This window comes from Pelobates fuscus, chromosome 5, assembly GCF_036172605.1.
Source record: "Pelobates fuscus isolate aPelFus1 chromosome 5, aPelFus1.pri, whole genome shotgun sequence".
In the NCBI taxonomy this organism is placed as follows: domain Eukaryota; kingdom Metazoa; phylum Chordata; class Amphibia; order Anura; family Pelobatidae; genus Pelobates; species Pelobates fuscus.
In genome coordinates, this window is record NC_086321.1 from 372,364,888 (window position 1) to 372,378,720 (window position 13,833).

The 13,833-nt window shown below is 44.5% G+C and overlaps 1 protein-coding gene across 1 annotated transcript; it reads right to left on the reverse strand.

Annotated features, from left to right (window-relative positions):
* Positions 1-2,792: 2,792 nt before the first annotated feature.
* MRPL12 (mitochondrial ribosomal protein L12) lies at positions 2,793-11,502 on the reverse strand. Its single transcript, XM_063453409.1, has 5 exons — positions 11,331-11,502; positions 8,319-8,496; positions 4,151-4,228; positions 3,927-4,064; positions 2,793-3,255 (listed from the first exon to the last, which is right to left on the reverse strand). Exons 1-5 carry the CDS (start codon positions 11,387-11,389, stop codon positions 3,139-3,141), a joined length of 570 nt encoding a protein of 189 aa, XP_063309479.1. The 5' UTR covers positions 11,390-11,502; the 3' UTR covers positions 2,793-3,138.
* Positions 11,503-13,833: the final 2,331 nt, after the last annotated feature.

Genomic DNA, 13,833 nt, shown 5'->3' on the forward strand with positions numbered 1-13,833 from the left:
TTATTTTTTTAAACATTCTGTGCTTATTGAAATTTCGTAAGCAAAAGGTAGCATTACAGAAAAGAAACGGTTGTTATGCAGATCATTTATAGCGTTAAACCGTTTCTGTTGTCAGGGTACCGTGGTTATACAGTAGGTTGATATGTCTCAGTAGCCTATGGTCTGTGTTTGGTGGTCTGCGTATGGGGTTTCCATCATGTGGTGAGGTTGTTTGGCTGTTTTGCAGTTCTGAGGTCATTGTCGTTCAAAACATATCATATATACAAAATATAATAAAACCAAAATTATACAGTAACAAACAATTGTAACCTTTGGTCTCGGAGACTGAGTCGTAGGCCAACTAGTCGCTCTGGGAGCCCCAATTTGGGGTCTCAACTGTGTGTGTGGGTATGGTGAAGGTCAGCCTCTTGTGAGTCGCGTAAGTGGGTCAGGGAGAGGTCTTTTGTGTTAGGTTTATGAATGGTTCGCCAGTCCAGGCTCATTTGTGGGCTTAGAGCCGTGACCTGAACCAGGGACTGCAGTGTTGTTGCCTAAACATGTGTCTCCCCTTGTGCTTGCCCTCGGCAGGTGCTTGGGCTTCCCTCCACCACCTGTTTTTTGTTGGGCCTTCTTGGGGTCAAAGTGCATGGGGTCTAAAAGTACCAAGGCTTCACTCCCCTCCCCATTCCCATAAAGAGCTATTCTGCTGTGGGTCAGTTACGATAGAAAAGGTTCATTAAGCCATGGTTCCCAGATCTTGTAAAAATGGAGATCCTATCCATTTCTATTGCGTCTTTGGTTTTACGAATGACCGTTGGGAATGTGGGTATGTTTGGAGTGCCCCAGAGTTCCGTATTTGCTCTTCTCGTTGCTAGGGCTGTTCTGTTTGTTAGATTGTTTTGTTCTCTGGTTAAGGGGTCCCAGGGATCTAGAGGATGGTCACTTGGAGTAAGTTGGAGACCAGGTTTGCGACCTCCACCCATAGTGGTGCCAGCATGGGGCAGTGCCAATATAGATGGATGTATGTTCCCCTGTGTCCCCATTGTTTCCAGCATAGGTCTGAGTCTGACCTACCCATGTGGTGTAGACATGTGGGTGTTAGGTATCATCTCAGCATGGTTTTGTAGGCCTGTTCCTTGTGGTATACACAGATAGCTATGGAAGCAGTGGCCTCCAAAATGTCTTGCCAGTCTGTCGGGTCTTCGAGGGGTCGCACATCCCTCTCCCAAGCCGACACATAGCCCGATGCTCCTGAGGGTAGGTTAGTGATTAGGAGTAATTGTCAGCGATCTGTCCAGTGATGAGCCCTTTTTAAATTTGTTTTTAGCAGTACATGCTCAGGGGTAGGAACTTCAGATGTTTTGGACTGCCTCTCCCATAATGCTCTCACAGCATCATGGGAAGTGTAGTCCAAAACATCTGGAGTACCAAATGTGGCCTACCCGTGCACTACACCATCGTACCCCTTTCTTAAACGTTAACATCTGTGGACTGTAACTCCTACCAATAACAATCAGCTCACAGTATTATGAGACCAGGGCTAACTGCAACCTAATGTAGACATGCCTCAAAAAGGATCCTAGGATTAGTGGGTGCCCCTAAATATTCCTTTGTAACTAACTGTGCTACTACAAAACTTGCAATCTTCTGTCCTGTAAAGAAGGCCGTCATTTTTAAAACAAGTTCCTGTCACTATTTTGTTTCAATATCCATGAGTATATTGTAGAAGTCCCCTTAATGTGCACCATGTGTTGCTGGAAAACTTCAAAAACACCCACCTTGCCTTTATTTTTCAAGGCGCCGCCATCTTCATAGCACTTCTAAAAACATTAATTATATGACCGTTCCCCTCCCTTTGTTGGGCATGCAGGCCCGGTACACATTTGCAGAAGGTAACATCACACAAGACTTGATACTCCTCTGACTTAAAGGAAGCAGACCTTGAATGAAGTGCTGCCCATTGTCAACTTGAAGGCTCTAAACAAGGAAACATACGTGCCAGATTTAAAGGGATACTCCAGGCACCCAGACCACTGCCCATTATAGTGGTCTAGGTGCCAACTCCCACTACCCTTAACCCTGCAAGTGTAATTATTGCAGTTTTCATAAACTGCAATAATTACCTTGCAGGGTTAAGTCCTCCTCTAGTGGCTGTCTACTAGACAGCCACTAGAGGGACTTCCGTGTTCATAGAACACGAAAAGTGTTTTCAGCGACGCTGGACGTCCTCACGTTATGTGAGGACCTCCAGCGTCAGCGAAATCCCCATAGGAAAGCATTGTATAATGCTTTCCGATGGTGAGGTCTAATGCACGGGCACAGCCATTGTCGCGCATGCTTATTAGGTCTCCCCTGCCGGCTGCCGGCAGGAGAGGAGAGTAGACTGAGCCTGACCAGCGCCGAGGGACATCCGGTAAGTCACTGAATGGGTTTTAACCCCTTCAGCAACTTGGGATGGGGGGTGGGAGGGAAAACGAATGTTTTCCTGGCACTGGAGAATCCCTTTAATTCTTAAATTATATACTAGGTTTATATTAGCCAGTTCCTGCATTGAGCAGAAGTCACTGGAGGTGTGTCATACACCTCGGGATTTGCTGTAGGAAAGCGTTATATAAACATCAGTTGACTTTATTCATGACCCAAATCCTCAATAGGGCATCCCTTTAACCCGTTGAATGCCAACACGGAGAGAAACACAATAAGAAAGAACATAGTGGGGAGAGAGAGAAGACAGCTTCCTTTAAGGACAAGAAGAAGCAGATTACCTCTGGCCAAGTAAGAGTAGGTGAATGAAACAACAGAAGAAAAAGGAGCAGCCTCTGGTAAGAGTTTAATGTATAAAACAAGATTAGATAATGAGACATTAAACAAAAATAACAAGGTGAAGTGCGCCAAAGGCCAAGGTCCAGTGAGAGAATGACCTGTGGTACCCATACCACACCCTTCCCAGGAGGTGGAGCCAATGAGACAGACAATACAGTTTGCATCTCTCTCAGGACCTCAGCTGAGGCCAGTCCAAGAGAGTGCGTGCTCCTGCAGTTTGCCAGGAAGGGAACTCCATAGTAAAGGTGGCATTGGACAAGTTCCCGTGAAATTGAAGGCAGTAGGACTGCAATTAGAGACCTGCACAAATAAACAGTCATAAAGAGTCCAGGGCCTTTACTCCAGCACGACTTTTCCCCCCGCAGCTTCCAACGCGGCCTTAATCTTCTCTGCTTCTTCTTTGGAAACGTTTGCCTTGATTTCCTGAGGTAGCGACTCCACCAATTTCTTGGCCTGTTAACCAAAACACACAATCAACAATTTGCATGTGGAGAACAAAGGGCTGAAAATGCTGACTGAATTCTGTAACCCAAGGCAACGTTTGTCTCCTTACACCTGAATCATAGTGGCACCACCACCTTCAAATTAGTGGCCGTTTACTAGATTTATAGCCGAAGCCTCTTTCCTGTCGTCAGTACTGTAGAGCAGGGGTGTCCAAAATGTAGACCCCAAGATGTAGAACTACAACTCCCATGATGCTTTGCATGCCTTTAGAATGCTTTTATAATGACAAAGCATCATGGAAGCTGTAGTTTGAGAACATCTGGGAATGTACCTTTTGAGCATCCCTGCCTTAGATTGATGGGAGTTGAGTGCAGTGGCTATTTATATAGGAAGTCAATTCACCTCTACCAGGGATGCTTTATTCCTGGGCCAGCTCCCCATCCTAGTGTAGTGAGACCGTACAAAAAGCACTGCTCTATACATTGTGATAGAAAGATAAAATACAAAGTGTCACACGCATTGGATTGTGGGAGTGTACGTATATTAACCAATACATGAATACGACTACACAGAGTGCAGGCATTATTGAACCTTTTTAGTGCCACAGATGTGTGTGGTGTATTCAAGAGTAATATAGTGAGTGCTCCCCTTCCCCAAATAACAGGTGTGCAGCCTCTTACCTGCACCAGGTTTAGACCCTGCATGCAGTTCTTTACTTCCTTAATCAGTTTTACTTTTTCCACAGCGTTGACCTCAGTCAGTTTTACTGTGAAATGGCTTTTCTCCTGTTTCACAGGCGCCTCTTCTTCTTCTACAGCCTAAAATGATTCCAGAGGCAGATAAACAGAGTTAGCAACGTTCTAAAAACCCACCACCTCCCAAAGCTCATGTTCTGCTCCTTTACCTGGACAGGTGCTGCACCAGCTCCTGGCATCACAGCTCCCATTGGCATCATCCCAACATCCGGAATCTTCAGCTTTTTCTAAGAAGGAGGAAATTGTTCAGAAGGCTGTGTAAACCCTGCTAGGCATTTCACAACATTTACTCACTACACAGTAAATCGACTTAATCAATCTGTTAAATTCAGGCTAACAAAGCCAAAATGTGACTACAGCCTAGTTGCAGAATATTTTGGAATGAATATTACAATTGTGATTATAAAATGGATCAAACGCCACACTATTATAGCTGGTTCCCCTTTTTTTTTTTAATTAGCCGTATAAAAAAAAAAAAAAGTTTTAAAAAGGAAATGTCAACAATGTTGAAAATCTGACATACCAAACATTTGCCAAGACATTCCTTTGCTACAAGAAAACATAAAAAAATAAATAAAACAAACATCTAATAAGGGCTATAGTGATTATGGAGCTTGTACAGTTTAAAGAGTTACTCCAAACACCATTAGCACGTCATTGATTTGAAGTGGTCATGGTGCCTGGAGTCTGTCTGTGCAGAGTTTCACTGTGAAACATACAGAGATTAACTGCACCTCCAGAACAAGATTTGCGGAGTGACAAATATCAATTCTGCGCAAACTTGGCGTCCGACACAAGCACACGCAGCATGCTGGCGCCTTACAGCAATGGTGGTTATAGTGGAAGGAGTTTTTGGATTTAGTTCATCCATCAAACAGCACTTTGACAAACACAATGAGGATTTCTTGGTATAGGAGTCCAGGCCATCTGCTGCATAGATAAGGAGGAATTTAATTTCTTTATCCGTCCAAATTTGGATCGCAATAATAGGTTCTGACAGCTGGTTTAAAGCTGGATGGTCATGGACGGGTAATGTGAAAGTATAGGATTCATATAATCAAAGCGACTGCAGAGAGGACGGGCATTTGGTGCTGGAGAGTCCTAGTGTTCGTGAAAACGCTCAGGCTGCATGCCAAAAGTTAGATGACTTTTAAATTAAAAAACAGATGGCTCCCAAACACACCCTGCACCATAACCACCGCAATATACAATACTGTTTATAGGGCATTGGGTCTTTTTAGCTTATATACCCAAGAAATACCCACACCTGTGATTATGTCTCCATCTAGTGGCTGGATGTAGTATTTTATAAAAATGTTGACATAGACAGCTCTCTAATGACACACTGCTGGCAAATATAACGCAGATATCACAATGCTATAAATAACAGAGTTTTAGTTTTTTTATTCAATTATTTAGCTATTTATAATATAGATTCACAAGCTTTCATACATATCTTACCAAGTTGGGCAGTAAAAAGAGATTAAAAAGCAAAAACCTTTTAAAAATAGTTAAAATGGGATATTTTGTCATATGACTTAGAAGGGAAAGAATTAATCACTAGTTATATATTAAATTGTAAGACCGTTTGAGCAGGGTATTCTACAACTCCATATATAAAACTTTCTATAATTGCAAAGCACAGCGCAATAGGTTGGGGTTACTGAAATGCTAATAATATTATTCTAGCCATACTTTCATAGGCAGCTCCGTATAATGGAGTATGTGTCTGGTGGGTGTTTTCTAACCGGACATTTTATTGTTCATTGTATATGCTCGTAGTTGCATTACATAAAACTTGCAGATATGTTGGCTTCATGATCGTTAGGTCTATGGCCCGAGATGACACAAAACTATATTGCTAACAATACAGTGTCCCTCTGCCGTGCCATGGCCACCCCCCGATGAACACTTAACAGATTCTAGTGGCATGGTCCCTCAGTGCTAGATTGGCCATACGCGCGTTAGCCCTTCCCCAAAGTAAAGCGTAGACTCAATGCTTTCCGATGGGATTTTGCAAGATGATGGATGCCCTTACACTTTGCATGAGGACGTCCAGCATCGCTTTACGTTTTAATGCGTTAAATTGCAAGGACACAGCACCCAAAACACTTCAATAAGAAGCAGTGGCATGGGTGCTAATATTGTCCTTTTAAATAGTCGTTTACAAAATTATAAAGCTGAAATAAAAAAAATTAAAAAAAGGTTTATATTTCTCAGCTGACAGGCGTTGTATGATGGCATAGACCAACCAACTGAGTTGATGCAAAGTATCTCACTAATATAGACGATCCATTAGTTTATTTTAGAGCTCTATGAACATGTACCAGGAAGTTACTTTCAGCACCCACTTAAAAGGTTACTGCAAACACCAGTGATTTAAAGTGGTCATGGTTCCTGGAGTCTGTATGTTCAGGATTTTGCAATGAAACGCTGCACATATATAGTTTATGAAAAAACTGGTGAGTATAAGTGCTCGATATCTATAATTAGCAGCAAATCACCAACAAAGGGTCTCCATCCTTGTGAAGTGGATAGTAAAGATAACAGACATGAAGTGATCAGCACTTAAGATTATATATACATAGAATATAGATGTTGTTCCTAGTATATAAATCTAGAAGTACATAGCAAGAAACAGATTATGGTGCAGTACAGTAGAGGTTTGTGAAGGGAGTACAAATGGGCAAAAGTTCACACTCACACTTTTTAGAGCTGTCTTAGCTCTATTATGAAGGCCTGGAAGGAATAATCCCCACCGAGGGAAATAAAGGGAGTCTTTGGAGCGTTGAAGCTGCACCATAATCGTGCTTTGTACTTATAGATTCATATATTAAGAACATCATCTGTATATAGAATCTTAAGCGCTGATCACCTCCTGTCTGTTATCTTTACATATATGGTTTAACACCTTTGTTTTCAGATGTAAAACTCCACCTCCGACAGCCTCATTGTCCAGACTGGAACAAGAATTCCAAGCTTGCTAATGTTAATTTGGTGCATATTTCTCTGCACAGAAGTCAGGTATGTACAGGGGGCGAGGGAGGGGAGGGAGAGAGGGTGTAGATCAGCTTCTGGGTTCTGCAGAAGTCAGATGTCATCACAGCCAGCAGGAGAGGACCCTCGGTGCCCAGTGGGACCCAGGTAAAAGGACAAACCTTTGTAAACGGTTTTCCCCATTACCGGGTAATGGAGTACTTCTGGTTTAATTACCCACCAGCCGGCTGTGGTGGTTGTGATGATTGGAGTAACACTTTAAATGGGAGCTCTAGTGTCAGCACACAGTAAATGTAAAAACAATTCGTCATATTTTTTAAAATCCATTTTATAGTTGAGATTTTACCGTAGGATACAAACAGATGGAATGTTATAATAGACCAACAGAACTAGAAATCTATCTTATTGGAGTTATATTGTACTTTCAAATAACCAAAGTGTCCAGAAGACCCTGCAAAGTGCGAAAAGCGCGTGTGATATCGATGTTCTGGCTTAACGAAGAGCGGAACTTTACAATAAGAGACTCTTAGTCGCAGCTTTTACAGGACTGTAGGACCATATATCGCTATTTGAAGTTAATCCTGGCTGCAGTGGGACAGTGGCCCACAAGCCACTTCTTGAAATGAGTTGATGGGTGCTCACTCCCCCTTTCTCTATAGATTGAGGTTTAAGACAAGTGCTAGAGGTATTGGGGGGAGTGGAGGTGGGGGTGGTAGGAGGCATTTAAGGTTATATTTGTTACCGAGGTCTGCAGATGAAATGACTGCACATCATCACAGTTAGACAAAGGTAAATTGTAAGCAGGAAATTAGAAAGGCAGATACTATGTAAATACACATACTGCATGGCTGTGATCACATCACTGATGCCTAGCAGGATACGATGCTGGCAGCCTCGGTTGAGGTTTATCACCCTAGTATCTCTCAAACTGTAGCTTTACTAGGGTGATACTAGATACCATGTGCAGACTTTACAGCTTCCCATCATTTCAGAATGATTGCCATTTGCAGCTAACCAGTTCAGAGTTAAAAGCTGCCAAATGATAAACAGTGGTGGTTGTAGCTGCAGCCTGGGGGTGCTTCCTCTCTCTCACTGCTTCCATGGGAAGAGCTTTGATGATGGCAGGACTTTTACAAAAACTAAGGGTTCCTGGGGTGTCCAAGCCACTCGAAAATGGCTTCACAAAGAATAGCACCCATAGCCTATTATATACACTAAAATGAGACACGGTGGTTATGGTGCTAAGGTTGTGGTTGGATAGACATTGCAAACAATGTTTGTGTGAAGCCGCATTGCTGCTCCAATTCCCACTGTACTTACCTTGAGCAGCTCATTGAGGTCAGAGACCTCCAGCAGAGTGAGCCCAGCAATCTGATCAACCAGTTGCTCTATTTTTGGAGGGTACTCCTTAGCACCATTGTCTAGGGATGGGGCTGCCATTGCCTCGTTCCTCAGATTGCTGGAGGTCCTGAGTAATCGCACTACAGACATCTCTAACCTGTGAAAATAAGATAAATGCATTGTCAGAGTACAGCACCTTTCCTGTAACCCGCTACGTGAGAGGGGGCTACATCATACAAGCCAAAGCAAAGCATGGGAGATATTTACATCTACGAGATCAACACGCAGCCTCCAATTTTAAAAATGAGTCTTTAAAAGTTGTAAATCTTTTTAATTTACACACCGAAAAGTGAATGATATCACAGATTATGCCTTTCCAATATTACTTCCAAGAGACATACTGCCGAGACCATAAAACTAAACTTACACACACACACACACACACACGCTGCTGCTGCTCCTGTCTCCATCACACACACAGACTGCGGCTCCTGTCTCCATCACACACACACGCACAGACTGCGGCTCCTGTCTCCATCACACACACACGCACAGACTGCGGCTCCTGTCTCCATCACACACACACGCACAGACTGCGGCTCCTGTCTCCATCACACACGCACAGACTGCGGCTCCTGTCTCCATTACACACACACGGACTGCGGCTTCTGTCTCCATCATACACACAGACACAGACTGCGGCTCCTGTCTCTATCAGTTATAGTACTAAGGATCCATAGAGTTTAGGACCATGACAGTGATATTGCTTAATGCCAGTGACGGGGAGATTACCAGGGGGCCCTCAAAGACAGGGAGATTACCAGGGGGCCCTCAAAGACAGGGAGATTACCAGGGGGCCCTCAAAGACAGGGAGATTACCAGGGGGCCCTCAAAGACAGGGAGATTACCAGGGGGCCCTCAAAGACAGGGAGATTACCAGGGGGCCCTCAAAGACAGGGAGATTACCAGGGGGCCCTCAAAGACAGGGAGATTACCAGGGGGCCCTCAAAGACAGGGAGATTACCAGGGGGCCCTCAAAGACAGGGAGATTACCAGGGGGCCCTCAAAGACAGGGAGATTACCAGGGGGCCCTCAAAGACAGGGAGATTACCAGGGGGCCCTCAAAGACAGGGAGATTACCAGGGGGCCCTCAAAGACAGGGAGATTACCAGGGGGCCCTCAAAGACAGGGAGATTACTAGGGGGCCCTCAAAGACAGGGAGATTACCAGGGGGCCCTCAAAGACAGAGAGATTACCAGGGGCCCCTCAAAGACAGGGAGATTACTAGGGGCCCCTCAAAGACAGGGAGATTACTGGGGGGGGGGGGGGGGGGGGGAAGGGCACATACTGCCAGGGATATCACTAGGGGGGGGGCACATACTGCCAGGGATATCACTAGAGGGGCCCACATACTGCCAGGGATATTACTTAGGGGGCCCACATACTGCCAGGGATATTACTTAGGGGGCCCACATACTGCCAGGGATATTACTTAGTGGGGACACATACTGCCAGGGATATTACTAGGGGGGGGACACATACTGCCAGGGATATTACTAGGGGGGGACACATACTGCCAGGGATATTACTAGGGGGGCCCACATACTGCCAGGGATATTACTAGGGGGGCCCACATACTGCCAGGGATATTACTAGGGGGGCCCACATACTGCCAGGGATATTACTAGGGGGGCCCACATACTGCCAGGGATATTACTAGGGGCCCACATACTGACAGGGATATTAGTAGGGGCCCATACACTGACAGGGATTTTACTAGGGGCCCATATACTGACAGGGATTTTACTAGGGGCCCATATACTGACAGGGATATTACTAGGGGCCCATATACTGACAGGGATATTACTAGGGGCCCATATACTGACAGGGATTTTACTAGGGGCCCTTATACTGACAGGGATATTACTAGGGGCCCTTATACTGACAGGGATATTACTAGGGGCCCTTATACTGACAGGGATATTACTAGGGGCCCATACACTGACAGGGATATTACTAGGGGCCCATACACTGACAGGGATATTACTAGGGGCCCATACACTGACAGGGATATTACTAGGGGCTACACTGACAGGGATATTACTAGGGGCCCATACACTGACAGGGATATTACTAGGGACCCATACACTGACAGGGATATTACTAGGGGCCCATACATTGACAGGGATATTACTAGGGGCCCATACATTGACAGGGATATTACTAGGGGCCCATACACTGACAGGGATATTACTAGGGGCCCATACATTGACAGGGATATTACTAGGGGCCCATACACTGACAGGGATATTACTAGGGGCCCATACACTGACAGAGATATTACTAGGGGCCCATACACTGACAGGGATATTACTAGGGGCCCATACACTGACAGGGATATTACTAGGGACCCATACACTGACAGGGATATTACTAGGGGCCCATACATTGACAGGGATATTACTAGGGGCCCATACACTGACAGGGATATTACTAGGGGCCCATACACTGACAGGGATATTACTAGGGGCCCATACACTGACAGGGATATTACTAGGGGCCCATACATTGACAGGGATATTACTAGGGGCCCATACACTGACAGGGATATTACTAGGGGCCCATACACTGACAGGGATATTACTAGGGGCCCATACACTGACAGGGAGATTACTAGGGGCCCATACACTGACAGGGATATTACTAGGGGCCCATACACTGACAGGGATGTTACTAGGGGCCCATACACTGACAGGGATGTTACTAGGGGCCCATACACTGACAGGGATGTTACTAGGGGCCCATACACTGACAGGGAGATTACTAGGGGCCCATACACTGACAGGGAGATTACTAGGGGCCCATACACTGACAGGGAGATTACTAGGGGCCCATACACTGACAGGGATATTACTAGGGGCCCGGAGATTACTAGGGGCCCCTGGTTCTCTCTCTAGGTCCCAGGCTGGAAGGGATAGCAGTCCGGGTTACCTGCCCATGGAGGCGGCTGTGGCCCTCAGTCTCAGGCAGCACCGGGCGGCGGGGAGCATGGCGGCGGCTGGGTCGGGCTGCACGTTACACTCAGGCTGTCACCGGCGCCAGCACATGGAGTCCTCCACACTGTGACCTTCCCAGCATGCACCGGGACAGCCCATAACAAGGGCAATATTCAGCGCTCCGGGCGCCGGGTGATGACATCACCGCTCCAGGCCGCCATGTTTCTGGTGGGAGATGCTGGCTGTCATGTGACCGAATAGGAGATATTTTATTATTTATTATTATTTATAATTAGAGTCATTGAACCAACCCCTTATTAATAATATTATGGGATAACTTGCCACTCAGGTATCCAGAGTCATTTTATTAAACTGCTGGAGAAATAATAATAATAATAATAATAATAATAATAATAAAAAATAATAAATAATCATCATAATAACAATAATGATAATTATTATTATTAATAATAATAATAATAATAATAATAACAACAACAAAAATGATAATAAATAATAATGATAACAATAATTAATAATAATAAATAATAATAAAAATAATAATAATAAATAATAAATAATCATCATAATAATTGATACCGGAGAAACTGACGGAAGCCAAGCACAGAGAGATGGACACAGGTTTCTTCAGGAAGGAAGAGATTCTTTATTGGATCACCGATCGGGACTCAGAGGGACTAGCGTCACCAAAATACAGCAAAGTCTGAGCCCCGGACAATAGTGCAGGCTCCTTATATAGGCACATAACTCCTCCCATATTAAGCTCCACCCGCACATTCTCTTGACCAATCAACACAAATAAGAATTAACTTCCTGTTTGACCGCATGGCTTGTCCAGCACAATGGAGGAGGGGGAATACTATATCCTGTATTCTTGCACATGCTCCGTACACTACTGATCGTATCTTGCCTCGTGCAACCAACTGATCGATACGTCAGCATATGCACGTACACATGCCACGTGGTAATCTCGGCCTACTAAATTTATTTTTACCGAGATTCCACCACATTCCCCCCTTTGATGCCTCTTGATATTTTACAATTACTTGAGGCATCACTTAACCTTGGTTTGCTTACACCGCAAGTTACCTTGAACCAGACCAGACTTATCTTATGATGTGAATCTTTTTAACACTCATCTTCCTGCATTGGTTCTCCCTGATCTAAAGCCTTATACTTATAAATCGCCATTATCTGTGCAGCAGCCTTCCTCTCTGCTATATTTCCTATCAGGCTTTGCACAGACCTAACTACTAAGGGTATAAGACACGGCAGGAGTAGACACAACATTAAAATTAGTAGGACTCCACCTACCACTGCCTTAAGCCCTCCAAACCACTCATACCAGCTACCAAACCAACTACTTGGATTATACCCTTTCCATACCTGAGTAGGCACATGCGCTAGTTTAACCATATGGCTAGTAAGCTCAGCTATTGCTTGCCCTTCGTCATCTATTTGAAGACAGCAATTGCTCAGGTTAAACTTCCCACATACACCTCCCTCTACTGCCAAAAGGTAATCCAAGGCTAATCTATTCTGGTAGACTGCTGTCCTCATCCTGGTGTTATGCTTCGCTAGAAGATTGAGCGCCTGTGATGTTTCGTTAGTGATAATCTCAACCACCGCCTGTAATCTTATAATACGGTTGAGCATATAAATAGGGGTCCTGTAACCAAAAGTACCATCCTCAGCCCACGTGGCTGGCCCATAATAATCTATGATACGCTGGGGAGGCCATTCATTATCTTCCCAGGTGCCTATCTCTATGGGTCCCCTTTTCTTCCTATGATTCACATCATACACTTTAACACCTAAAGTCTCACCTGTTTCAATCGGTAACAAGAAGAAGGATGGTTTGAGCATACCCAACACACATGCCCCTTCCCAGTCCTGTGGCAACTCCGAATAGGCTTTCTTACCACAGATCCAGTACAAATTTGCTGGGGCTCTCCAGGTTGATGTGATGGATAGATCAAACCACACATCCTTTAAATTGGCGTATCTAGCAAACGGGTTAGATGGTTCTGAGACATTTGAAGCCGACCACCAAGTTGTATTCTTTGTATCATCATCATAAGCTTTTTGCCCTAGACAAGTTAATTCTCCTACAGAAGTATTATACATTATTCCTTTCCTTGCTATGCAAACATAACCTATGATGGAGGTCTTTAATCTCCACTCAGATTTACCTCTAACACTCATATGATAATCGGCTTGTGTAGATATTAGTTGGTCAACTGCCTCAGAACCGGACATTACCTCCTTTGCTTCCCAAGGCCATTGGTCTCCCATGTTAGTACCTCCACACACATAGCAGTTGGTAACATTAAGACTACCGGCAATACTTTCGGCTAAATCGATGAACAGGTTTTTAGCATTATGGGGGATCTTATTATCTATACTCATCTCTTCATAAAAGGAATGGTATACTTGATGAGTTTGGGAGGATACCGTATCAGTCTCTATCCCTATAA

Excerpts from the sequence above, each read along its gene's own strand:
- MRPL12 (XM_063453409.1), bottom strand. The coding sequence starts at position 11,389 with ATGCTCCCCGCCGCCCGGTGCTGCCTGAGACTGAGGGCCACAGCCGCC. Across the intron at positions 8,497-11,330 it reads ACAGCCGCCTCCATGGGCAG|GTTAGAGATGTCTGTAGTGC; the intron begins GTAACCCGGACT and ends TTATTTTCACAG. Across the intron at positions 3,256-3,926 it reads AGGGTCTAAACCTGGTGCAG|GCCAAGAAATTGGTGGAGTC; the intron begins GTAAGAGGCTGC and ends TTTGGTTAACAG.